Genomic DNA, 26,805 nt, shown 5'->3' with positions numbered 1-26,805 from the left:
CGAGCTGTCCGTCCCGGAGCCGGCGGGGTCTGCCTTCTCTGAGTCCCCAGCTCTGCTGGAGCGGAGCAGACTGGGTGTCTGGACGCTGGGAAGGAGGGAGGCGGGCTTGTGGTGTCCCCCATTGTGACCTGCCTCTGCCTATTAGAGTTATATTCTCTTTTTTCGTCCTGGTCTGCTTTCAACCCTAGACGACTCCCCTATGTGTAAAAAAAGTCAGTTATTAACATTCTTTTCTGTGTGTCCCACTCTTGAGCAGTTTGGTAGCTCAGGTTTGGTTTTCTTATATTGTATCTCTGTTCTTTCTAACTTGCACATTGATTCATAGTTTGAATGCAAAGATACAATATTGGACTATCAATATTATAGTTCTAAAGTTTTAAAATTTAACTTTGCAGTATATGCTATAGTTGTAAGGAATATTGATTATACGTTTTTAAACTTGTTTCTGTAATTTTATTTTGCAGTAAATTCGATAAAGTTTCACCCGTCGGAGCAGCTGGCTCTTACTGGTATGCTGATTTGTTTCTTTATCGAACAGTCACTTGCTGGTCTTAGACAACAGTCATCGTTCCTTTCTTACCCAGGCCTTTCACAGAAGTTAGTCGTTAGTAGGTATTTTACAAATTACACGAGAAGTAAATAAGGAAAAATACAGCGAGGAGTGCTCTTCTGAACCAGCATGGATTGTAGGTTAGGTGGGCTGGACTTCAGGGTGAGAAGGGACTCGATTGCGTCTTCCTCGACGTCTTCACGAAGCCTGTCACCGCCGCCCGTTCTCCGTGCTCCGGCGGGACGCGTCTCGGCGACGTGCCCAGTTCTGTGACGCCCTGTCAGTTCAGAAGTGAGGAAATCAGCAGCCCTGAGCCCCAGTGCTCTGCAGAGCCGGCATGTTCACTCCTTTCTGAGGAGCTCTCCCAGAGAGAGCTGTGGTAGCTCGTTCTTTCTGAATTTTACGTGGTGGTTTTAGAAACATTTCATTGTCGTGTTGAGGGGTTTCCCTGTGAAGTTGCCTGACGCCTGTGCGCCCCGGATGTTCTGTGGACACGGATGGTAGTCTTGAAGGATGTGTCTGTCTAGGCCAGAGGTGGGCAAGCTTTTCTGTAGAGGAACAGAAGTAGGTATTTTCATCCTGAGGGCCACATGGTCTGGGTCACAGTTGCTCAGCTCTGTTTCTGTGGAAGCCCAGAGACGGCGCGGATGACTGGACGTGGTCCGGGCAGTGACCCTTGTTTATGTTTACTGGGCGGGCAGCGGCCTGGGTCCGGCCCGTGGGCCAGGTTTGCTGACCCTGGGATAGAGGACAGAATTGAGGCTGACTGGGCACTCTTACACGCAAGTGAATCAGGCTGGAAGGTCAGTTTGCGAGCCCAGTTTTAACAGGCCTCGGCCATGGTGTCTTGTTGCTACCTGGATGAGCAGTGGGCAGGTGGAGCAGGCGAGGAGTTGGAGCCTTGGTAAGTTGACCGTCTATGGTGAGAAAGTGGAGGGAGACCAGTGACAGCTGGAGGTTGGAGAGGGGATGGAATCAAGAGACATGTCAGGAAGCTGCTGTTGGAAATGACCCAGAAAGTCGTGGTCTGGGGAGGGCAGCGCTGGATGGGGGTTTGGATAGGACGCTGATCTGGAGGGAGATGGGAGAGTCAGGCAGTAGGTTCCTTTGATGCCGCCAGACATGTGCCACCACCCGCCACTTTGCTGAGAAGGTGGAGTTCGGTTCCCCTCTTGTGAGGGGAGTTGGGGCATCCTGTCTGTGCCCCTCCGCCACCCTCTGCCTTTCCCAGGCCCCAGCACTGCCTCTCCGGCTTGGCTGGGGCGTGTGAGGGCCCGGTGCACGGCTGTGAAGTGCGTCCAGTTTGAGTGGGCGGGAAGTGTGTGTGGTGGTGTCCCAGGCTGTCAGTTTTTGTAGGTTATGAAGATGGAGGATAAAATCTACTATGTGTAGATATTCTCTGAGCCTGCACAGCTTTGTACCCTAAAATGAAGGGCGGGTGGTTCTGTGCACTGCTGCTGTTCTCAGTGGCACACGCAGTCTCAGGAGTGGCTGTTTAGGTGACGGTCAGGTCTCGCTAGGGAGGGCTGACACCAAGGCACGGAGCTCAGCACCTGCATGTCTGCACCTGGTGGTAATTCCCCGGTTTCTCTCTGCAGCTTCTGGAGATCAGACTGCTCATGTCTGGAGATACGCGGTCCAGCTGCCGACGCCTCAGCCCGTGGCCGACACTAGTGTAAGCAGCACACTTCCTTACCCTGAAGACTTGGCCTGGGGTGTGTTGGTGGGTTCTGGATGCTTGTAAGTTTTAGGACAAACTTAAAATAACTGTTATGGACTGAATGTGTCGTCCCCCCCCCCACCCAAATTCATGGCGTGAAGCCTTAAGCCCCAGTGCGGCTGCGTCTGGAGATGGGCTTCTCCGGGAGTCACCAGGGTCTGGTGGGGCCCTGATCCAGGATGGGCGTCCGCATGGGAAGGGGCGTCCACACGGGAAGGGGCTCCGGCACAGCCCCCCCTGCAGGGAGGAGGGTGCTGCCCCCAGTCCCGCACTGCCTGGCACTTTGTTCTGCGGCCCTCGCAGGCCGGAGCCGTGCCTGAGAAGGCCCAGCCCTGTCTGCCTGACGTGTTTGCCTTCACCCACTTCCCACGCATGTACTTGCTCACGTTAGTTCTTCTAAGTTTGATGGTTCGGTTGTGTTGCTTAATTTTCTACGTGTTTGACTTCAGATGGCTTGTCTAACTTTCACACGAGATGAGCCATGTGAGACAGTGGCGTGTGTGACGCCGCCTTTGTGTCGGGACACTTTTGACGTTGGTAACGGGAGGTGTTGCCTGCTGAGGGGGCGTCCATGGCCGAACGTTGGGTACGGGTACGGCAGCCCAGTGCCTCCGTGGGTGGCCACGCGGGGTCTCAGTGATCCGTCTGGGCGACCCCGTCCCCGACTCTCTGCCCAGGGCGGCTCTTGCTGGAGTCCGCACAGCCAGCCCTCCCGCACCTCCTTCCAGGTGGACGCGGGCCGCCAGGCAGAGCGCGGACGGCGTTTATGTAGTCAAGCAGGAGTTTCATGAGTATTAGAAGTGGTGGTAATATTCTAGTTTTGGTATTTCTGCCTTTGAGTATTTCTTTGCTTTTTTAAAGACCTGTTAAACATTGTTCTATTTGGAGACAGACTAAGTAGTTAATACATTCCAGTGATGAATAAGAATGAGTTTTTTTAATTAAAAAATTTTTTTTTGCTTGTTTTTTTGTGGGGAGAGGAGTAATTACATTTATTTATTTTAAATGGAAGCACTAGGAATTGAACCCAGGACCTCGTGCATGCTGGGCACACACGCTGCCTCTGAGCTATATCCTCTCCCTGAGATTTCTTTAGTTGAGGTATTAACAATTCGTTTCTGATTGATTGTATTACACATTCCGTCATAACAGTTTTTCCCCATGTGAAGTGACCAAACTGTCATGTGCTCTGCTTAATGCACGTGTCCACCACAGACACGTGAGCACTGAGGGAGGAGAGGGCAGAGATGAGGGTGAGGGTTAATGCTTAGAAAGTTTAGAAAATGAGTTAACCTTGTATGTATTTTTTTTCCCAAATAAAATTTTAAAAATACTAATTTTGTCAGAGGGAAAATTACGTACAGTACTTAGATTAAAAAAACGTAATGGCCTACTTAGAATGTAAAGTTGGCTTTATTTTCTTTAGGATTTTGCTTGCACTGAGTGCAGGGACTCTTTTGGCTTGATAGTTGCTGCCTCAGGGTTTGGGAGTCCCTGGGGGTCCCGGCCTGAGTTAGGGACGCGTCAGAGCCCTGCAGCTTCTCCTCTGAGGATGGCGCTGCGTTGCTGCCACTTGTCACTTGCCTCCTTCAGAGTGCTCAGCGATGAGCCCGTTAGGGTCAGGCTGTGGTCTGGGGGCAGCGGTGACACTGTCAGGAAGTTTGAGGTTACCTTCAACTTGTCCCCTTCTCCGGCCTCTGCTTCCACCCTTGCTGATCCTGGTTCCTCAGTGGTGCTGCGATCCACTTTCGTCCCCCTCTGCGGAGCATCCCCCGCTGGGGTTGGGTGCGCAGGAGCTGTGGCCCACCTGGCACTCCTCTTCTGCACTTGCTGGCAGAGCCATCCAGACCTCCCTGCCCGTCCGGGGGCCAGGGACCAGTCCAGTCCGAAGGAAAGCCCCGGGCCGTGGCGTTCCTTTCAGGAGTTTCTGCTGAACTGTTGTCCCTCCCCACCCAGACAGGCCTTCCCGTCAGAGCTCAGCCGAAGGGGAGGGTCCTGTGACCTGGCTGCCATCGCCTCTGGGCCAGGTCCCTGACTCAAGTCTGGCTGTTTGTCCAGTCTCTCCTCTCCACGACCAGAGTGGGCCCTCTGCCGGCCCGCCATCCTTGGTGCGCTCTTCCTGCCCCAGCCCTGCTGGACGCTCCTGCTTCCCTTACCCCGTGCCTCCTCCCCCTGCCCCACCCTTGGCTGGATCTCGCAGAGCGGGTCCTTTGTAGCGACTTGCTGTACAGAACTTGACACAGTCATTTCTGCCTAACGTTCCCGTGGGTGATGAGCTCTCCTCTCCCTGGAGGAGATTCGCACCCCTGGTTACGTGCAGCTTTTTCTGTCCCCTCCCCGGATGTGGAGTGGTCTGTGCAGGGCAGCCCACACCCCCAGTGGCTGCCTCATGGCCCTTCCTTTCCACAGACTCCCCTCCCTCCTGCAGCACTCAGACCTGGCAGCCATCCTTAAACCACGCCAGCCCTCCACCCTGTGGCCCCCTAGGCCCCGTGTCAGGGCTCTTCCTGTGTGACTCCAGACCTTCCCTCCCTGGACACACGTCTTGGTCAGCTGTGTGTCCCTGTGCTGCTGGGCCTCGCTGGTCAAGTCCCCCACGTGGCCCCCAGCATGCACTGTCACCTGCTCCTTGGCTTCTGTGTGTGTGTGTGTGTGTGTGTGTGTGTACCTGTGGCGTGTGTTTCCACACTGTTGTGTGTGTCTCTGTGCACACGCATGCCCACGGGTGTGGTCTGGCCTCTGTGCTAGCATATGAGCTCTGTCTCTCCCGGCCGCAGTGCCCCCCCCATCACCGGCCTGCACTTTGTTCCACGTGGACGTGTGGGACAGCGGCCGTCTCCCCATCTCTGCAGTGTGACCAGCATTTGGTCTGGTGCTGTGTAAGCACCGCCTAAGTATTTATTGAATGAATAAACATATTTTCTTAGAGACTGGAAGCCTAGGTGACTGTTAGGTTTTTATTTTATCCTCAGCTTTGGGTGAAAGACTTTATTGGTAACTTAGGAAAGTAAAGTGGACTCTCTCATGTCTGTTGATACAGCAGCAGAATTCTAAGTGAGTTTTAAACAGGCTCCTGAGAAGTGGAATGTTCCTCTGTTTGATTGTGATAAGTTACTGACTTTCAGTTGTTTTGTATTTGTACTCATCTGTGATGGAAACTTAAAATGTTGAAAATGATTTTATTTCCCTATGTGTTTGGTTAGTGGAAATGAACTGTGGCTTTTTTGGTGTCATAGCTGCCTTCATTCTTTTCTTCCTCTGTTTGGCCCTGGGTTTTAGCCAAGTAGATGGTTGTGAAGTTGGTAAGCGGTCACTGAGCACCACTCAGTGTATTGGTCATGGTGGTGATTAAGTCCTGGGAAGATGGCAGCAGTCAGGCTGTGTCTGGTGCCTGGATCCCCCAAGATCCCAGCGGGCCTGTCTGCTCTCCCCGGCAGCAGGTGTGCGGTGAGGACGAAGTGGACTGCTCCGACAAGGACGAGCCTGAGGCGGATGCGGACGTGCCCAGTGACTGCCCCACCGTCCGGGCACCGCTCACGTCTCTCAAGAGCCACCAGGGAGTAGTCATAGCCGCCGACTGGCTGGTCGGGGGGAAGCAGGCGGTGACGGCCTCCTGGGACCGGTCGGCGAACCTATACGACGTGGAGACATCCGAGCTCGTTCACTCGCTGACAGGTACTCGGACGCTTGTGTCTCCCAGAGTGCTTTCCACCCAGGTGCGCATCTGTGTCTTACCTCACGCGTCCCTCCTGGTCTGGACTGTTTCTCATTCTCAGAGACCCTTTCTAGTTAATAGAACTGTGGGCATGTAAATCTGTTTTATCTTTGGGGGTTTAACTGCATGTAGATACATGTGGCATCTGGATATTTGACATACGGTTGGTGCATCAGTTTTCTTTGTAACAAAGTTCCACAGACTTAGTGTCTTAAAATAACATGACTTTATGACGTTACGGTCCCTGAGCCAGGACTTCTGGGCGCCTGCTTGCTGGCCCTCTTCTCAGGGTCTCGTGGGTGAGTGATGTCGGCGGGGCTGAGCCCTCACCTGAGGACTGGCGGGAGGATCCCTCTCCTTGTGGCCCCGACTCAGATCTTGTTTTCCTGCCGGTTGTCAGCTGGGGACGGTTCTTAGCGTCCACGGGCTGCCCTCAGCCCCTCGTGGCCCCCCTGGGCATTTCAGCACATGCTGTGGGCTTTTTTCCAGGCCAGCAGGAGAGCATCTCTGCCCTGACCCTTTAAAGGGCCCACCTGATTAGGTCAGGCCCACCCAGGACAAGCTTTCCTTTGATTCACTCAAAGCCATTGATTTAGGGGCCTTACTAGCTAGATCTTGGTTAAATCTGCAGCATCCATTTTGCCTCACAAATTACCAAGATTACCAGGGTGCTGTCTCACTGCAGGCTCTGCTCAAACACAAGGAAAGGTATAGAGGGCATGGACTCGGGGTGAGCGTCTCTGGGCCGTTTTAGAGTTCTGCCCGCCTCAGGCATGTTTGCACGTCTATCAGGAAGTGCACTTCCTCAGTGAGCGACAAAGATTGTGCTTTACTGACGTCTCATCAGAGCTTGCTCTGGATTGAGGAGTTAAGAATTAATTTGTTTGCACACTCAGCCTGTTGGAGACTTGCCAGACCTCTGACTGTCGGGGTCAGGAGTGGGTCCCCTCACCTGTGTCCTGCTCCTTCAGGACCTCCAAGGGGAGGTGGGCTCCTCTGCGACCCTCAGGGTCACTTCTCTGGGAGCAGGGTGGTGGGACCGTGTGCTGAAGGCCTTACTGTGACCGCCTGCCCCGTCGTCTTCATCGCAGGGCACGACCAGGAGCTGACGCACTGCTGCACGCACCCTACCCAGCGGCTGGTGGTGACCTCCTCCCGTGACACGACTTTCCGTCTGTGGGACTTCAGGGATCCTTCCATCCACTCCGTGAATGTTTTCCAGGGCCACACAGAGTGAGTCAGTTGTTCAGCTGTTCGTGAAGCAGTTTTGTGGGTGGATGTTAAAGTTCAGTGCTAGCTTTAAATTTCAGCGTTAATTTCCAACTCTGCTGTTTTACCCAGTGGCTGTTCTTTCCCAAAACCTTTAGCTCAGTTTTGGAGATTTGAGGGAATTTTAGAGACCGAGAGGAGTACCTGATGATCCCTCCAGAACCGGTGGGACAGGAGGGGCTGGGGGCAGACGTCACTCAGGGAGGTGACACCGGAGCAGCTCAGAGCCCTGCGGGGTCGCTCTTGTCCAGTGCTGGTGGTACACGAGCTTAGAGGCTGCTCCTTCTGAGAGGAGACACACAGACACTGACCCTTGTCCCGGCAGCCCCCACTGCCGGCTGTTCGGTGGCTCCTCGGGCAAGGCCGTGTCCTAACAGAGCTCTTTCTTTCCATGAACCTGTTCCTCCCCGTCTGACCTTCCCAGTGAGCGATGCGGCCGTCTGTACAGCCCACAGACCTCCCTTCGCCCCCGGCCCCATCGGGCCTGCAAGGCAGGACTCCTGTCCCGTCACACCTCCTGGGCGTGTCCGGTCCCGGCAGCTGCCCCTCCGGTGTCCCTGTGTCCCTCCCGCAGCCATCTCTTCAGGTGCTCCCCCTCTCGGGAGCGTGAGCTCAGCTCCGTTCCCTCTGTTTCATCTTCTGCTGGTCAACTTCAGGGCTGAGCTTTAGGTCTCATGTTCAGAATTAATGCACGTTTGACAGGAGGCCAGGGCAGGGTTCCTCAGGAAGCGGGAGGCTGAAAGACAGTTGAGGTGGAGATGGTGGCCCTGGGCCCCGAGATCTGGCTGCAGCTGCCGCTCGTCCTGCCACGGGGAGGCGTCATGTTCAAATACCTGTTTAATTTGTGGCCTAGCTTTGTGGCCGGTGGTTGTGTGAAATGGTGGCTGCTTTAGAGGTAATCACGAAAAAGTGACCGGGTCCGAATGTTCCAGTGGGATGGTCTCTGGTGGGAGCAGGAGCGGCTCAGAGTGGACAGGGCGCCGTGTCCGGCCCAGGGCCTTTCCCCCCGGACCCCCCAAGACATCGGTTCAGGCTGGTGTGCGCCGTCACCCCGAGGACGGGTGACCTGGGGGTGAGAGTGGAATGCACATGAAGCGCCGCTCTTACTCGGCGTTTACAGGTCTTCTCTTACTCGTGTTAGGATGAACTAGCGTGTTGTGTTGGTGTGTTGATACAGAAATGAGTCTCAGAACGTTCTCTCTTCGGCACTAGTTTCCTGCGGTATCAAGGGGAAGCCCCGCCTTCTTTTATGCCTGTGGGAGTTGGCGGGGCCTGGCGGGGGCGGCGTTCCCAGTCACGGCCGCACTGGGCCCCGCAGGCTGCACAGAGGCTCATGCCGCCTGGTCAGCAGTGGGGGCTGCAGGCCGCGCTGGCCCTTTCTAGGCAGCCTTCCCGCATTAGGTCAGCAGTCAGCCTCTGGAAACACATGGGTGTCTGAGAGACTTTGTGCAGGGTTTCCGCCCTGGGCTCTTCCTTGTCAGTGTTGCCTCCTAGGGTTGGGCGTGGTCATCTGGGGTCGAGCCATGTGACCATGGAGACCCATGGAATGCAGCCCCTTTGCACATGGGCGTAATTGTGTACCCTCGCAGAGGCCCCCAGCAGCAGAACCAGACGCATGAGCCCACGAGGGCCTCTTTCCAGAAGGAGAGCAGAGGCGGGGCTGCCCCTCACCCACGGTGCTTGGCAATCTCCTGCTTCCCCACGCTTTCGGGGATGCCAGGTGCCCTGTGCTCAGTCCTGCCCTCATTCAGCCTTGGGCACAGAGCCTGTCCTCTCCGGAGCTCGCTCCTGGGCTGGGAGATGACTGCATTTTTCAGGGATGTTTTCTTGATCCTTTTAACTTGATTCTTTTCTGAAGGTTGAAGGTGGCACTCAGATGTGCTGTTCTCAGGAGCTTCGCTGTTCTTTGCTTGTTGGTGTTGCCCTGAAAATTCCCCATGGCATGCTTTTAGTGGGCCATTGCTAAAACAGAGACAGTGTTTCTTAAAAATACGTTAACATGGTGTGAAACACACTTTGGAAAAGCTTCTCTTAGGGCGTATTTCTATTTTTTAGGGACTCAGTACAGACTTGAGTAAATGCTAGACTCTTACATCTTTTCTAATGTGTGTGAGTCTCTTGACTCTCCAGGAAATTTGAGTTTTCTGTGTTGGGTTTTTCGGGGGAGGACGTGGCTTCAGCATAGATGGCTTAGTTCTGTAACCCTGTTTCTCTGGGAGCAAGATTCTTCCTCCCTTTTTGTTTTCTCTTTCTGTTACCCTTGGACTTCCACGTGGGTTCTGCACCTTGAAAAGTAAGTTTGCGGTGTGGCCTTTCACCGTGAGATGGAATCCGTAGCCCGACGGGTGCCCTGGAGGTTTGCGCTGCATTGTTTTTGCTGGGAGGAGGTAAGAGCTCCTTGGTGGGGCTCTGGTTTTTTTTTTTTTTCATTGAAAATTTTTTAAAAAGACAAATAAGCCCTTTTCTTTTTTGATGTGACACATTTATTTTCCCTTTGTGTCATGGAATCTCCTCATTTTGTTAGGAGTTTAACACAGTAGATTCACTCAGTGGGCGGCTGGGTTACTTGACCTGCTAGTGGCCCAAGGAGAACCAGTTTACATGAAAAGCGTCATTTTACGTATCTTACTCAGCAAACTGTTTTCCTAGTAGCGGGAGTGAGAACTTAACAGTGAGCACTGTTCTTGGAAGTAATAGAAATGTTTAATTGGAAAACTTGGGAATGTTACAGGAATTCATCTGTTGGCAGTTTATTTCTTATATATCTCTGTCCGTGTCAGGAGCAGGAATTGAAACCCAGTGCTTTTTATCCAGAATGAGCTGAATCCTTATAGATGCATGTGTTTTCCACCTGACAGTGTAACTCTGGAAGTGAGCGCCTTCAAGACGTCTTGGCGGGGACAGTGTGTATGGTGCTCTCTTGGTGGGGCTGGGCTCTGGCCATGTCGGCTGCGGATGCAGAGACGTTTCGGCCAGCAGCTCTTACTGCAGCGAGATCTGTTCTTGGGTTAAAGCCGCGCCTGCCCTTTGAGAGACCCCCATGACACTGTCCTCGAACAGAAGGCTCAGACCCTCCTCCCAGCACCACTGCCTCCTGCGGAGCTTCCTGGAGTCCTCACCCTGCCGTTTTCAGTTTTGTTTTGTTTCAGTTGCTATAAAAAGGGCCTGACAGTTGAGGCAGTCACTGGTCATTAAGCTTCCCCTGTGGGTGGCCAATGACTGCAGCCTGTGCCCAGCTGACAGTGTTGACACGTGCGCGTGAGCTCTGGCATTGGCACCGGCTGGAGACAGCTCAACGCGGGGGGTGTCTAAGAATGCAAAGTGTTTTCCTTTCTGCTTTGATTCTTTCCACGATTGTAACTTTTATCTCCCAAGTGGGAACTTGAGCGCTTTCTTTTAGGGAAGACGAGGCACCACATCTAACCAAAAAAAAAAAGAAAGCTGGAGATTATAACGCTGCTTTAAAGTTAGAACACTTTTGTATGTGTTTATTGCCACATTCCCAGAGGAGATAATTAGTGCTGAGCACTGAATTCTAGATCGTGTGCTTACCAGGGTGAGCGTAGCTTTGAATTTCGTGCTGCGCTGTTGACGGTTTTCTCTACGGTTTTCAAGAGAAGAAGTGTTCTGACAGCATGACATTTTTAACTGGGTGGTGGTTCCATTTAAGTACTGAGTTCTGTGCTCAGTCAGCAACACAGCTTGTGGGGGGAGGGGCCGGCTGTGGGCGCACCTGCTCTGGCTGGAGAGCGGTCACTCCTCCTGCTGGTCTCAAGCACGAGAGAAATGAGTGTCCTGCTGTGCGGCTTCCTCCAGGGCCTGGAGCAGGCTCCAGACGTGCCCCTCGTGGAAGTCACTGCTGGGGAGGGAGGGGCCCTGGGCCATTGCAGCGGCTGTAGAACTTGAACCTTATCCTCATCCCCCCGCCTGGGAGTCTTCTTCTGTTTCTCTTCAGTTAGATGGGTCGAGAACAGTTTCACTCGGGAAAGTGTAGAGACTTGTGTTCCTGGTGATGGACGGTTGACATCTGAGGCTGCCGTCACACCAAGGCTGGCCGTGCGAAGTCCCAGTAAATTGCCCCGTTTCAGGTTTTCTCAGCTCCGGTAGCCTGGAGACTCTGCTCAGATTCGTAGAGACCTGGACGGCAGCAGAGGTGGTGTAGGGTGTGTTTCTGGGAGTTCTCCTGGTGTGCATGAGCGATGTCTGTCTTGTGGTCATGGAAGTGGTGAGGAGGCATGAGCGTGGCGCGGGGAGGTCTCGGGGTTCTCTCTGTGTCGGCGGCAGGGGCTGCTCTGCCCGCCCCCCTTGGCCGCAGCTGGTGGAGTCCGAGGAGACTAAGTAGCGCTCCACTTACCCTTTTATGGAAGTCCCCGTTGGAGAAGGGCTGATAGTAACTAACAAAAACAAGGACTTCAGGGAGGTCAGTGAGTGTAGACCCCTCCTCTCTTTCACGAGGGGACCCGGACAGGGCACAGACCAGCACCCGCCTGGCTGGTTCCGGCGCATCGCTTCAGAGGCACGTCTGGACCCGGCTCGGGGATTGGAGAACCGGCCGGGGGACTCAGTGCTGAGCGTGGGAGCAGCTGCCTGAGGCGGAGCCGGGTCTGGGGAGACAGCGGTGAGGCGTCCATGCCCGGGCCTAGTCGCCGTGGGGCTTCCCTGCGTCCTCAGGGCCGCCGTGGGCACACGGGGGCTCTGCGGGCCTCCGCAGCCTTGGGTGCGCGTCCGCGCCTGCGTGCTGTGCCCTGGGCTCCGCGCCTCCGCTCCGGGCGCATTGGGTGCGCTTGTTTTCCCACGACCCCATGGTCGCTTTGTGCCGTTTGTGCTGGGGCCTCATGTTTTCTCTTTTTCTTTGTTACCAGATCCTCTTCAGTCTCATTGCTCCTAATGTTTAACTGACACAGCATTAAAACCAACCCTGCGTGGACACCCCGGGTCCATTCCCGTGCAGAAAGTCCCGAGTGCAGCGGCTGTAGGAGTTTCCTCTGCTTTCCGAGTTAGAGTCACGCGCGCACGTCTGAGGAGTGTGTGTGGGACCCTGTGAAGGAAGAGGTTGTGAACGTGGTCTGGGTGCCTGAGTAACCTTGGTCTCCTTGGAGAGACAAGACCAGTACACGAGACAGAACAAACCAGGAGTACGTGGAGCGGAGGGCAGCACTTAGTCTGGAGGACGCGGGACCGAGGGTTGTCACCCATCTAGTCTGATGACCGTGGCTCGTCCAGGTGACAGGGTGTCTCAGGGCCACGTGGGCCGCTGCAGTTCCCATGCTTTAGTTTTGTTTCCCTGGACGCTAGAGCGGCAGGTACCGGAGGCAGCAGGTGCCTGTGCTCAGCTGTGCAGCCGAGCCTGGAGCACGGCCTGGGTGTAGCAGGTTGTGCTGCTTCCCACGAGTGCCGTCGCTGTGGTGGGGGCTGAGCTGACGGTGGGGCTCCGTCCACGGGCTGCGCTGGCTGCTGACACATTTCCCTCTTTTGGCTGCAGGCTCCCCAGGCCCCCTGCCTGCACACGGGGCCTGCAGTCCTGTGGCTTCACTGAGTCTTGTGTTCCCGTACCTGGACCTTAGCTTGAGGATTGTATCTTGACCAGAGCGTAACAGGTTGAGGAAAGGGTTTTCCTGTCGCAGGATTTTGCAGTTACTTCCCTCCCTGTGCAGTCACGGCTGCCCTGGATCTGGGGAAGGGGCACCTGTGCTCCCTAGGCTGGGCAGCTCTCCTGTATGTCTCGCCTGGCGCCTGGTCCTCCCACGCCGTGGGCATCTCTCGGGACCCAGAGTCAGCCCTCGGGTGACTACACACCGTGTGTGACTTCTGCACAGGCGCCGATGCCCTGGGGTGGACGAGGAGATGACAAGGGTAGGTGGCTGTGCTGGTGACACTGCACTCCCCAAGGCTGGGTCTGCTGTCAGTAGCCGTCCCTGCCTCCCTGGGGAACCACGGGTTCGTCCTGTGCCCTCACCCCTCCATCTGGGCAAGGTATACAAACTGCTGTGGGAAGCTGGCTACTGATGCCACGGGCCCGTCTGTGTTCGCAGAGATCAGCCATGCTTCCTTTCACACGTACGGGAGCCTGCACGTCTGCATACGTGTTGCGGTCCGTGCAGCCCGGGTCACTTCTCAGGGGCTCGTTGCCTGGGCGCCAGGCATGTGTGTGTCTCCGCACACCCGACGCACTCAGGGGACGCGGGCCTGGGCGCAGCAGGTCTGGCTTGGTGAGCAATGGTGCAGTTGGGATTTCTCTGCTGATCCTGAGGAGGGAGGGGCCCCCGGGGAGCAGGGCCTCCTCCTCCAGGAGCAGCTGGGTTTTATGTTGAAGAAGAACCTGTGATACAGATTTGATTTTTCCTTTGAGTGTTTTTCCTGTAGGGTCTGCTGTTTGGGAGCTATCCTTTAAGGGCTGTTGAGAATTGTTTCATTTGGAGATGAGTCTTCTGTTTCTTGGGTGTCTGAGGTCTTGAGACCCGGGCTGATGAGTTGCTAAATCTGAGGACCCTCGTGGAGGGAGAGCACCTGCTCTCAGGGTGTCTGCCTGAGATGGCCTGTGTCTGTGAGGCCAGCTTCTGTGCCTTGAGCACGCAGCTCAGAGAAAGGTGGTCGGGAGGGGCCGTGGGGTCTGACCCTGGGCCCAGCGGGTTTCCCCTGCGGGTGGTGTGGGCACGAGAGGCGCTCTGGGCCTTCCCAGGTCTCCCTTCACAGGTGGCTGAGTCCCTGCGAAGGTTCACGAAGACTTTTTTTTTAAGCACAAACTTCTGTTGTATTTCAGTGTCGTTTATTGAGGCGTGAATGAGGCCACTGCCAGACATGCCAACGACACTTCACACTGAAGGGCTGGAAGCTGAGCCAGTGCTTCTGGGGGAAAGAATCGAAAGTGACGTAAAATAGCGCCTTCATACTTATCACTGTTTTTGTCTTCAGCCTCTCGTCAGTTTTTGGATCTACTAGTTTGCTGGGCAGAGGGCTTCTTTCTACCCTACAGAAAGGCTCACACTCCAGTGAAGAGAGTTAACACTGGGTGTGTAGCAGCTTGTGCTACACATCTATGCTGAACTGGTCTTACAGCTGTTTTGTCTTATATTTCCTTGTATCTAATGAGAAAAGCTCATTTTGTGCCCCTCTCACTTCCGCGTGGGTGGGTTACACACTGGAAGAGTGGTCTTCGGGGCTGCCGCAGGGCTCGGGGGGGGCTGCCCCAGGGGTGGGGCGGACATCCCCTCAACAGCGTCCTGAAACCCAGCCTGCGGCTCTTCCTGCTGCTGTGGCTTTGAAGGAGAACGGCCTACACACAACTCTGCCGTTCTCTTTTGCTCAAAAACAAAACAAAGAAGCCTAAACAAAATGGTGAACGGTTCTTTGGAGCTGGTTTTCTGGTGGTGATGCTAAGGCCTGGGCCCTGCTCCTGGAGTCTTGCTCGTCTGGTCTGTTCTTTGGGGGTGACAGTGTTACTGTGGCTCGTTGGGAGCCCTGCAGCCAGGGCCCTACACGGGGCCAGAGAAGCCCACCGCCTCGGCGTTTCCCAGACGGCTATCTCCACATCATCTGGTTGTTTCCTTAGCCATGAAATTTCGGCAGATTGTCATGCAAAACAGCCCCGTGTCCCGCGTGGCTGGGCCGGCAGCTGCTGGTCCTGATGAGGAGCGTTAGCTGGGGCCTTCGCTGATGGGCCGCAGAGGGAGTGGAATGTTCCAGGCCGGGCAGTGGTGTGCGGTGGGGCGGGCACGCCGGCAGCCGGGGCGCACACTTGGCTGCTCCCGGCGACAAGACAAATGAGGCGCCATGGTTTGGCAGCGGCTGAGCTGCTCCAGGAGCGGCAGTGGTGCACCCGCCCCCCGAGGACCGCGTCGGAGGCCCTGGAACGGCGGCTCTGCGCCAGCTTCTGCCTCTGATGCCCCACAATGCCTGTCAGGACGTGATTTATTGAAAACCTAACGTCTTTCAGCACTTCATTAGCATAGGGCTCGATGGTCTTTTGTGGAGACTTTTTCATTAACTCAGCAGAATGGTAATGGAGATTTACCTGGGCCAGACCTTCTGAGGCCAGTCCACAGAGACGTCTTCCCTGGAGCCCGCCTGTGACCTTGGCGGAAAGGAGCACCCACACCGCATCTTCTGTTGTCCTCGGGCTCACCCTCTTCTCCCCCTTGCTCCTGGTGGCACACATGGCCTTTGGCTTCGACGACGTGTCTTCAGGGCCTGTCCACGCCGGCATGGATGGCAGCGGTGCCTTCTTCCTGGCTGAGTAATGTTCCATTGCACACGTGCTGTGTCGTCTATCCGCGCATCCGCTGGGGGACACACAGGCTGCGTCCGTCACTTGCTGTTGAGAGCAATGCTGTAGTGACCATGGGTGCGGGTGTCTTTTTGAGTTAGTGTTTTTGTTTTCTTTAGGTGCAGACCCAGGAGTGGGGCTGTTGGGTCACATGGTCACTCCATCTTTAAGTTCTGAGGAAAGTCTGCACTGCTTTCCGTGGTGGCTGCAGCAGTTTGCATTCCCACCAACAGTGCAGGAGGCTCGTCTCTTCACACTCTTGCCAGCACTCACTGTCTCTTGTCGCTTTGCGGACGGCTGTTCTGACTCATGAGCTGGTCTCATTCATTTCCCTGATGATTAGTGGTGGTGAGCATTTTTCGTGGGCCTTTTGGCCACTTGTAAACCTTCCTTGGAGACAAGTTTGTTGAAACCCTTTTTAAAAATTGTTCTTGTTGGAGTGAAATTTTTTCCAGTGTTTTGATTAAATTGATTGAAAGTTGCAGTTGGGGTAGATTTTTTTTTTAATTGTCTGCTGTTAGGCACAAATATGTGGAGATTGTGGCAGGTTCTCTGTAGCCTGGCCCATCTCGGTGGTGGCTCCTCTTTGCTCCTCTTTGCTGGAGAAGGTGGAGTGGAGCAGGAGAGCTCGGGGAGCAGGCTAGGCTGGTGGAGCCGTGAGCAGAGCAGAAGCCAGACGGCAGCTCCCTGGCCCTGGTGGCTCCGGCCTCCCTCCACCTGCTGGGGTCTGTGACAGCACAAGTGTGTTGGTTACGCGGTGTGGACGGGACCTTATTTATGCCCTTTACCCACAGTACCGTGACCTCTGCCGTGTTCACTGTGGGTGACAACGTTGTTTCTGGCAGTGATGACCGCACTGTGAAGGTCTGGGATTTAAAGAACATGCGGTCCCCCATCGCGACCATTCGCACAGACTCTGCCATCAACAGGTGAGGCTGCGGCTCCTCATGGGACCCCGAGGGTGCCTAAGAGGGTGGGTGTAGCGGGCGTCTGCTTCCTGTAAATCAGCGTTACCTGACGGAGCCTTGGGAAGAGCGTTTCAGACGACTCCTGGGAAGATAGTTTTTATTGATCCTCTACTGCAAATTCAGTATTCTGTAAACACTGGAACGTAGGGATGAATTCAGGTTGGTGTATTGAGCTTTCTGAGAATAAGAACGAGCTGTTTGTGGCCAGGTGTTACCATGTAAGCAACGGAGGTGACTCGGTCTGTTTTCTGGCGGCACCTGTGGTTTGCTGCTGTGCTTTGCCTTGAAGTGTGGATGCTACGAAGTATCTTACTGCGTTGCGATCTATAAGCTCAGGAAGTTGTGCTGTCATCGTTTGTACACAACCGGCTTTTGTCTTTGCAGGATCAACGTGTGCGTCGGCCAGAAAATTATTGCCCTCCCCCACGACAACCGCCAAGTCAGGCTGTTTGACATGTCGGGCGTGCGGCTGGCGCGGCTCCCCCGCAGCAGTCGGCAGGTACGTCGGGTGCCCCATCTCGTCACGGGAGCCGCAGGAAGAGCCTGGGATGTGGGCCCGGTCGTCTCTGACGGGTAGGAACACCCTACCAGCCCGGTGTGAGTTCAGGGCCCCACAATCCTTCCCCAAAAGAGGATTTTAAATAGCACTCACAGTATGCTCAGTTTAACCAGAAATGCCTGAAGTAACGTCACGTCATCGTGTAATCAGTGTGAAAACACAGACTGTACAGTGTTATTTTTCTTGCTAAGTCTTTGGTTGCTGGGTTTTCACTGGAAGGACTTCACCTGTACCCAGATGTCCTAGAGTTGAAAGTTGGAAGTGTTTCCGATGGCTGAGCTGAGTGCCAGTTCTCAGGTCTCACCTGAGACCAGCCAGGCTCTCTGTTCACAGTCTCACGGCCACGTCCTGGAGCTGAGTGCTGGCCAGCTTGGCTCACTCCCTGGCTGGTGTGTGATGGGGCAGCCGGCGCAGCTCGGGGGGCGTGGAAGCTCTTTGGGAAGGAGGCACCCTTCCACGGCATCTGCTCCTCCACTCAGGTGCGCTTTCCCGTGGGTCAGGGGTCGCTTTTGGTTCTGCGCGGGTGGTACAGTGCAGGGGCTGGTCAGACGGGCTGATGGTGGTGGACTGGGACCCTGGGTGATTCAAAGAGCGAGGCCAGGCTTGGCGCCTGTGGGCCGCGGGGGAGCTGTGGTGGCTGCAGCGGCGCCTCCCCGCTCTGCTGTGAGCCCACACGTGGCCGCGCCTGCCCTGCGTTCCTGGTGGTAGCTGTGCGGCTCAGCCAGGCCCTTGTTTCTGAGGGGCCGTGCCTGACCCTGCGGTCGGCATGGGTACGCCCCAGCCTCCTCTGCCTCTTGCCTTTGTGCACCGCTCCACCTCATTTGGGCCTGGCCTGCCTCGCAGCAGTCTCCCAGCCGTGGGTGGTTTTGGAGGTGGGTTGGGAGGCTGGCGGCCGTCGCAGCCTTACCCCTTCTCTGGGGGGCTCCAGCCTCCAGGAGGCCCGTCCTTCCCAGTGCTGTGCCGGCCCTCCTGTGGCCCTACCTTCCCAAGGCTGTGACAGACGGCTGCTCGTGCAGGGGGGTCACTCACGATGCGCAGAGTGTGAGCGCTTCTGCAGGCGGCTTTGCAGCTCTGGGCACTGCTGGCGTCGCAGCCCGGGCCCCCCTCCCTCTCGGGGGTCTTGAGTGCATCACATGCACGGCCGTGCGGCCTGGAGGCTGAACCTGGGTCACCCCATGGCTTTGGGAAGAGTCTTCAAGAAAAGAGGAAGTTCTTAGCTCTTGGTGGTACTAACTCCACGGAGACGATTTCGGTTTTAACTGCCGGTGGACACACAGCTTTGCAGGAACTGTAGGGCCCTCTCGTGCTCGGAGTAACCTCCTCTGAAGTAGGTGAAATAGGCTTATTTTTAAGAATAACAACACTTCATTCTGAACCGGCAGCCCTGTCCGAGATAAATGCGGTTCTCAGTGTCTCAGAAGCACAGCTGGATTCCCTGGTTCACCTTGTCCTGGCGCCCTTCAGGTGGCGGGCCTGGAGGAAGACAGCGGCACCAGCTTGAGCTCAGCAGCCAGCGGGCTGGGCGCGGGGCGCTGAGGGGTTCGCTTGGGGGAGTGCGCTTTGTGCAAGGCTGGCCCGTGCTGGGTGCTTGCGAGGTGGCGGGTCAGCGTGCGTCAGTGCAGAGCCCGTGAGGCGTGCACAGTGAGCTGGTGTGGCTCCCGGCTGCGTCTCTTCCTCACTGCCCGCTGCGAGGCCCCTGACCCCGGGTTGTGCTGTTAGGGCCTTGGTTTAACTGCCATGGCGGGCAGTTAACTCCTTGTTCTTTCCAGGCCCTTAATGGGGGTTCTTTGTCCTTGCGCCTGGTCGTGGGCTTCACCCTGGCCAGTGCTTGGTCTCTGTGTCTGTGGTTCCTCGCTGTGGAGATGGCGCTACCCGCGTGTGAACGTTTGCAGAGGGACCTTTTGTGCGGTTCTTTTTAGAGTTTCTTTTACTTGGTAAATTTCTGTCTGCTTTTCTGAGTCCTACTTCTGGTACCTGGGAACATGGTAGTGGATGCACTATAAGCTTTGCAAATAGTTGCAGTATTTTTTCCAACATTTTGATACTTACCTGAGGTTCCTGAAGGTGCAGCAATCTGCTTGAAGGCCCTTTATCTCATCCTTGTTTTATTTGGCACCAAAGGTATTTTTCTAGCTCCTTTATTACCTGAGCTGATTATGTGTTGAAGTGGTAATTGAGGTCTTTGAGTGGCTTCCATTCAGCTTGCCTCCAGATATCATCTGGCCTCACTTCCTCATTAGAACATTTCAGAGTGACCGTCTGTGTGTTTCTGTCGACAGTAACCTGATCCATTTCCTTAGAGGAGACCCCTGGGTGCTGGAATCCGTCAGCTCTGCCCCCTTCTCCAGCAGCAGCTCCTCGCTGAGCCAGTCACTCAGGGCGCTTGTCTCACTTTGACTAATCCTGTCAGCTTTCCTGTTTTCCATTTCCACTGGGTCGTGTGCGTGGAGCCATGGTTGGTTTGGTCGAGCCTGGGGTGTCCTGCACTGACTGCCGTGTGCTTGGTGACAGGGCCACAGGAGGATGGTGTGCGGCTCGGCCTGGAGCGAGGACCACCCTGTGTGCAATCTGTTCACCTGCGGCTTTGACCGGCAAGCCATCGGCTGGAACATCAACATCCCCGCGCTGCTGCAGGACAAGTGAGGGCGCCGCCTCGCGCGGCTTCCTTGGTGGCGAGGACCATGACTGCCGGCCCTCATCGTCCTGGGGAGCCGGACCAGATGGCGACGTGCACGCCCTCCCCAGTGTGCAGCCTGCATGAAACGCACAGGGTGCTGTGCTCCCATCCCCCATTGTCGTCTGTGTGTGTGGGCATCGCTGGTCGGTAGGACGGAGCCCCTCCCGCTGCCCGCGTGTTGTGAGTTACTGGTGTGTTGGGTGACAGGAGGGCATTGCGTTCGCGTGAGTGGGAACCGTGCACTCCTCAGGAGGCGTAAGGCGTCTCTGCATCTCTGGAACGGTGGTCCACGCCTGCTGCATACCGGGAAGGTGGCTGATGGGTGGCGGGAGCGGCGTCTAGGGGAGTCTCAGTGCATGCTGTCTGCGCGGCCTCTGCTCTGTTCTGTTACAGTTCTGGGAAGTCAACCTGGATGTGAGAAGTTTGAGAAAAAGCGTAGAATATTGAGTTCACAACATTAGGATGGTTTCTTTTGAAAGGAAAAGTTTCTGCTCTTTTTATAGAAAATCATTTCAACGTGCTGAGGTCTCATGCTAGCAAATCTAAAATATAATGATTCTAATCACTGATTTCAGATGTTAAGCGAAATTTAAAGCACTTTAGTTTATAGCCGCGGTTATAAACGATTTTTAGAAGTTTCAGATTTATCCATTGAATGTGACTTGACCTTTCTGGAAAGCCCTGCTACCTGAAAACAAACCTTATTTATTTTCTACACCTTGGGTTTGCACGTTTCAAGTGGGTTCACTTCCCTGGTGGTATTTGAGAGCCAACAATGCAAATATCTGAGCACTACCTCGAAACAAGTCTTTGGGGGCCTCGGGTTTCACTGTTGCCTGGTTAGCGCCCTCCTGATGTGGCGTTTCACTCAGGAGGCGGGGGAGCCAGTCATGGCCCATGTCGCCGGCGGTGAGGGCTCCCCCTCAGCGGGGCTGGTACCCAAACGCCCTCGGTGCCCCCACTGTCGTGAGCCCGCCACCCTTGCCTTCTGAGGACACCCGGGACCACTGTCTGAGTCGTGTCCCGTCTCGTGTGCTGACCCTCGGAGGCCAGCCAGGAGGGCGGGGGGATCATGCTGCCGTGTGCATGGAGACGTGGGCCGGAGCCTGCGGAGCTGAGGTTGAGGGCGGTGGCTTCCGTGTGGATGTGCCTCACCCGGGGCTCTGCCAGCTCAGGCCCTGCGCCACTGGGCTCAGGACCCTCGGCCCTGAGTGATTAGGCTGATTCTGAGCTGGTTTCCACAGCCTGGAAGGGAACGAGGAGCCAGCAAGAACCAAAGTAAGCAACCCACAGCAGGTGTTTTTGAGCAGCTTTACTTTGAAAGCTCAAGGACTTGTCGTTGGTGAGTCTGGTGTCCCTGGCCGGTGTCTGAGGATGAGGCGGCTCGGCCCTGCTCTCTGCGCTCGGGGCCAGGTGCCTCCCCTGCTGCCCCCGTGCTCGGGCTCCTTTCCTGCTTCGGTCCGAACGTCTGAGTGTCTTAGAATCATTGTTACGAACGTTGGAAACGGTCTACAAGTAGCTCAGCCAGATTTGAGAACCAGGTCTCCACCAGAATTAAAAAATTGGAAGCTTCTAAACGTACATCTGTGCTGGTGTTGAGTTCTGTGCAGATGAGCACGCTCTGCGGGCCGACCTCCTCCGTCCCTGGTGCCTGGGCCTTCTGGGGAGCGGGCCTGCGGCTGTGGCGGCCACAGGGGTGTTTCCAGGAGCCGCGAGGGAGACGGGGGTAGGGATGTGTGTGTGTGTGTGTGTGCGTGTGCCCAAGCGTGTGTGTGCGCATGTGTGGTGAGCAGCCATGTTGATCTCGTCTGAAACGCTGTTTGGAAATGGGAGTGGGTTTGTCCATGATGCCGACGTGTCCAGAATTTCTTCTAAAGAGAGAAGGAAACGTGTGGTTACTGAAAAGCGTATGTTGATAGAGAATTTCACGAGAGGTACGTTGTTGGACGAGGCAACACACTTTCTCAGCCACTGCACATTCGTTTCTGTAGAGTCAAAATCCTGTACATATTTTGGAATCTGAAGAATCCTATGTAAATCTTCTGTTGCTTAAATCTGTGAAAACCAGGTTTCTTTGGGGAGAACGTATGCATTTGTAAGTGTGTGTAGAAGCAGGTGTTTTTATTGTATCGATGTAATTGTTTTTAAGTGTTCAGTGTCTTCGTTGCAATATGAAATTCATTAAAAATCCATGTTGCGTAAATTACTCTGTAAGTGTTGTGTTACTAGGAGTCTCTTCTTTATTATTTTGCTTTCTTTTTTTTTTTTTTTTTTTTTTTTTAACGTTTTGCTTTGGTAAAACTTTGTTGGTGACCCCCGGGCATCATTGCAATGTAGCAGCAGAACAGGTGAGTTGCAGTGCTGCCTGCTTGAAAAAGCTTAATGTTAGACTTAGAAGGTCAGCTGTGTTTTTATTTTTAACTGTTATGCTGAAATTAAACGGTCTGTGCTCCGCTTCTCTGTTGCTGCATCACCAGCCCAAAAATTTCTGAAGGGATTTAACAGTGCGACAAGACACAGACACTTGTCCCAGTTCCTCAATTTCATGAGACGCTTGTCCTGTGCTTCCTGTAATCAAGCCTGTTTGAAGGTTGAGAACCATCACAGTTACAGTCAGCCGGCTTTCTGTGGGAGGTGCGAGTGGGGCTGCCGTGGCCTGCTTGCCGCCCGTTCTCACCCGTGCGGGTGGGGTGCGTGCTCGTCGTGGGGACTTTGCAGGTGCCAGAGCCCTGCCTACCGGCCCACACGTACCACCGGCCCTGCTTGGACTAGCACGGCTCGCTGCCCGTGGTGCGTGGGCCTTGGGTGCGTTCAGTCCCCAAAGGGTCGAAACTCCCCACAATTACTTCCTCACCTTACGCTTCAGAAACGTGACTATTGTCTAAATTTCGTAATTATGTTCTCAGTTACATTTAGAAGTTAACATGTTAGTGTGAAGAATCAAGAAGGCAAGACTTGTTTGCTTTGATTTTATCAAAATGCCACTGAGATGTGTCTCCCTTACTATCCGTAGGTTTTCTGTTTTACTTAATGAATTAGAAGTCGAGGAGGTCACTCCAAGGATCAGCCGTACCTCAGGTCCACGTGCAGCCTGTGGTGTGTCATCCGTGTTGTGGGAGGGAGCTGAAGATGAAGTCATGCAAGTACTGTGGATTTAAAGTTAAGCTTATTAAAACATTTTTAGCAGTTTTGGGCCAAAACAGAGGTAGGTTAAGCAGCCTTGGCCCTGAGAGCTGTAGGCGGGGTCGGGGCGGGGGCTGCGCTCACAGTGCGGCCCAGGAGGTGTCTCTAAAGAGGTGAGGTTCGAACTGGAGCCTGAAGGTTGCCAGCAGTGTTAGGAGGTGAAGGGATGAGAGGGAGGGAGGCTCCCTCGGGAAGCGTCACCGAGCGCGGGAGTGGGGGTTGAATAGGCCTTGGGAAGAGCAGGTTTGCTCCACGTGTGCAGAATGCACAGGGCACTGGTTCCGTGGGATCCACAGGGCCGTGCTGGGGCGGTGGGACCAGGAGAGCGTGGACGGGCAGTTCCAGTCAGGACGCTTTGTGGGCGCCGTTGCATGCATGCACACGGGTTCCTGGTCACCTGAAGGATGCTTCAAGCGCAGCCTGAAGTGTGTGAGCAGGACCCCCTCCCTACACGGTAACAGGAAGTGTTGGAAAGTTTCAGTCAAGTTCAGAGACTGTGATTTGTAACCCAGGTCGAAGTTAAGTCCTCCCTGGACCGCTGGGCCCTGGCAGGGCCGCTCCAGCAGCACGTCCTCCCACCCAGGCAGTCTGACCCAAACGGAGCCGGCAGATCCTGCCTGGAAAACGTTGGCGCTAGGACTGAGAACGTCCGCCTCTCTCCATTGGTCCTTTGGAGTGAAAATAGCGCCAAGTGCTTCGAAGTGAGCAGGGGAAATAACTGGAATTCTGTGCTTGGCCAGGCTTCCTTCCAGAGTGAGTGTGGAACAGAGATGACTTGGGGATAAACAGCAGTTTTCACCGGTGCTTCTTCCCCAAGGGAGCTTCTTAAGGAGGTCCTGTGAGAAGGAAAAGCTGCAGAGGAATGGTTTCAAAATCAGCCGACACGCCAGCAGACACCTGTGCCAAATTGTCTGTTTGGAGCTGGTAGTTTAAAATGCTGTTTTTGTTTGGCTTGGGGCTGGAAATATTGATTAACTTTATGTTAGTAAATATTTATAGTGAAGTTTCAAGGGTAAGCACAAAGAAAAAAAACACCTGGGAAAGATAAAAGACTAAAAATGGTTTCTGTCGGAAGCTGGGAAATGAGGTAATTAAGAACTAGGTAGAAGTGACTTTTTACTGCATTTTGTTTTATAGTTTTTAAAATTTCAGAACCACTGAAGTATATTACCTTGTATCTGAAAAGTTTCCACTGTATACTCTCAACAAAAACCCATGAGGGACCTGGTGGGGAAACGTGATGAGATCATCCGTGGGGATATTTAAAACGTCAACAGACTGAAAGAGAAGACAAGTAGAACGAGAGACTGTCCTGCTCACTCGTAGGAAGAGTCAGTGTTGTGAAAATGTCCGTTCTGCCCTTGGAGGAAGGAGACTCAGGGAGACCCCAGTCCAGATCACCCCAGGAGTTTTTGAGGAACTGGACGGTCTGGTTCCTAAATTTATTAGAGCAAAGGCCGGGATTAGCACGTTGCCCAAGAATAGAAAAGGAGGGAAAGGAGGAGAAACGAGCCGTTCCCCCCAGCCCAGCAGGGCTGAAGCCAGTGTGTGTGGGGCCCCCACAGGGCGGGAAATTGACCAGGAGAAGAGAGGGGTCAGAATCGGCCTGTGCATGTGTGAAACCTGAACTGTTTCAGCTCATAATCACGGATCAGAGGGGAGAAAGTGGCCTATTGAATGAATGGTTCTAGTGGTAAGTTATTCATGTGGAAGAAGATAATGATTTTGGGATCCCTACCTCACACCGAAAGAAAATGAACTCCAGTTTTTTGTGTTGAAGGGAAAACGTTAACATTAAAAACTTTGTTATGACTTTGTGTTTATTAAACTACCCCAAAATGCATTAACCATACTAGAAAAGATTGATGCATCCAAAATGAAAGGGTCTCCGTGTTAAAGGGCCCCTTGTAAGGTGGAACAACCAGACTTAAAAGCCACAAAGGACTGGCGTGCAGGACTGCACAGAATTCCACGTGTCTGGGAGAACTGGGAATTGGGCAGCAGACATGAGCAGGTATGTCACAGAAGAGGAGACTTTATAACTATTGGTTTGGATGTAAAATGTTACAACAAGTTGGAAAACACTGTGTTTCAAGTCTGGGACGTGCGTGCCTCCTTGCTCCAGCAGCCACTAGCGTACAGCAGGAGCCCGGTTTGTTAAAGTGTAATGTGTTTAATGCCTTGCATGTCTGTTAAAATGACGATTCCTGGGTCCAGCCCCAGTGTAGAATCTGCATTTTACACGAGCTTTGTTTAAGCTCCTGCCCAGTGTGAGATCCGCAGTCCTGGAGAACCTTTTGCACGTGCACACCAGGGAACACATGCAGGGTCGTAGCACCCAAGTGGGACCGACCCAACACACATCGACAGGGCCTGGCAAGTAACTCGTGGTACGTCTGCACAGCGAAGTGTCACGTAGCAGACACTGGACGACCCGCATGTGGCCTGTGCAGCCACTCATCTTAGGAATCTGGTGTTGGGTGAAAACACCAGCACGGTGTGAAACCTCGTGAGGCAAGAGCCAGCCCAGCCATACACGTGTGATTATGGCCACGTACTTAGGGCATGGGATGAGAAGCCACCATTCCGCAGGGTCCTCTCCGGGCCAGGATAGGGGTGGGTGGGAGGCTGAGGGCTGGGTCAAGAGGAGCCCAGAACGGGCAGTGTCCAGTTCCTGATGTGGACGGTGGGCACACGAGTCTGTTTTCACACTTCATAACGTAAGTATCTCTACAAATACTCCTGTACTGTGCCTAATCTAACTACAACGGTAATAAAAAGTTTTACGGAGAAATTGTGTGCTATTCCAAAGACAGATCAAGTGATGCTGGTAAAACGGGGGCATTGTAATATTTTGACTACACTAGTTTCAAGCTTATCTTTGAATCATCACATTTTATTCACTGAAGATACTCGTCATTTTCCACTTAGAAACATGTAGTTTTATCCTAAAATGCCTGGTTTTCAGTATGTGTGTATGTTGCATGAAAGGAAACACAAAGCCAATTTTGTTCCAAAATAATGTTCCTGAAAAAAAATAGCCACCAAGGAAATTGTCAGAAGGCAGTGTGTGAAACTGTGTCAAAATTGGGTTGTCTTCAAATACATTTTTGGAGATCCTAGCTTTAACGTGGGAAGTGTAATAAGGATTTCATTTACCAGGTGTGATCGTAAAAACAATAAAAGGTTTTCTTGTGCTGCTTTTACACAGGGAATGAAGATTATTTCAAATCCAGGAGACAATCCAGAAATTGTGTTGAGCAAAGACCACGCATCAGAATAAGGATTTTTATTCTCACAGTCTGTGTTTTGGGGAAAACAGCATTCGTTTGGCTAAGTGGTTGGGTTCTGGTATATTTGCTAAAAGTATAATCATTTTCTTCAATGCGTATGCATTATTGGTGGCTTCTAACCCTGAACTGATTCTCAATAAATAATATAAAAATGTCCTACTGGTAAACTATTTTTTTCTCAGTGACAAAAGTAACTGTATATGTTCTATAACCAATCCCTCTCCAGTGTTACGGGAATCTGATTTTTCTTTTTCTAGAAACAACTTTATTGTAATATAATTGACTGAACATGTGAAATACACTGAGCGTATCTGCAGTGTAAAACCTGATGAGTTTTGACATATTCTTTGATGACATCATCACCACAATCAAGACTGTGGTTCTTGTCCAGGAAAGTTCCCAACATGCCTGCTTCTCTGCAGCCACTGGTCTGCTCCTGTCACTAAACATTAGTTTGCACTTTCTAGAACTTTATATAAGTTCAGTTGTGTGGTGCATACTTACTTCTGTCTTTCATTTGGAAAAAACTGTTCTGAGGTTAGTGCGCGTTGCGTGTGTTAGTAATTCCTTTTTATTGCTGAGTAGCAGTTCATGTATGGATGTATCAC

General features: G+C 53.6%; 1 protein-coding gene across 8 annotated transcripts in view; it reads left to right on the top strand.

Moving 5' to 3' along the window:
- The window catches only part of WDR37 (WD repeat domain 37), a 46,775-nt gene extending 24,848 nt beyond the window's left edge, over nt 1-21,927 (top strand). For 2 of the 8 annotated variants that reach the window (XM_074358389.1, XM_074358388.1), the window contains exons 8-15: nt 465-509; nt 2,149-2,225; nt 5,708-5,945; nt 7,077-7,218; nt 16,312-16,446; nt 16,870-16,984; nt 17,378-17,523; nt 19,556-21,927. In XM_074358389.1, coding sequence (XP_074214490.1) covers nt 465-509; nt 2,149-2,225; nt 5,708-5,945; nt 7,077-7,218; nt 16,312-16,446; nt 16,870-16,984; nt 17,378-17,523; nt 19,556-19,805 — 1,148 coding nt within the window. In that variant the 3' untranslated portion in view covers nt 19,806-21,927. Of the gene's footprint in view, nt 1-464; nt 510-2,148; nt 2,226-5,707; nt 5,946-7,076; nt 7,219-16,311; nt 16,447-16,869; nt 17,059-17,377; nt 17,524-19,555 lie in introns of all 8 variants that reach the window. The other 6 variants (XM_074358390.1, XM_074358392.1, XM_074358391.1 and 3 more) reach the window with 6 other exon arrangements.
- Nucleotides 21,928-26,805: the final 4,878 nt, after the last annotated feature.

This window comes from Camelus bactrianus, chromosome 35 (assembly GCF_048773025.1).
Source record: "Camelus bactrianus isolate YW-2024 breed Bactrian camel chromosome 35, ASM4877302v1, whole genome shotgun sequence".
Taxonomy (NCBI): Eukaryota; Metazoa; Chordata; class Mammalia; order Artiodactyla; family Camelidae; genus Camelus; species Camelus bactrianus.
This window is presented reverse-complemented; position numbering and strand designations above follow the sequence as displayed.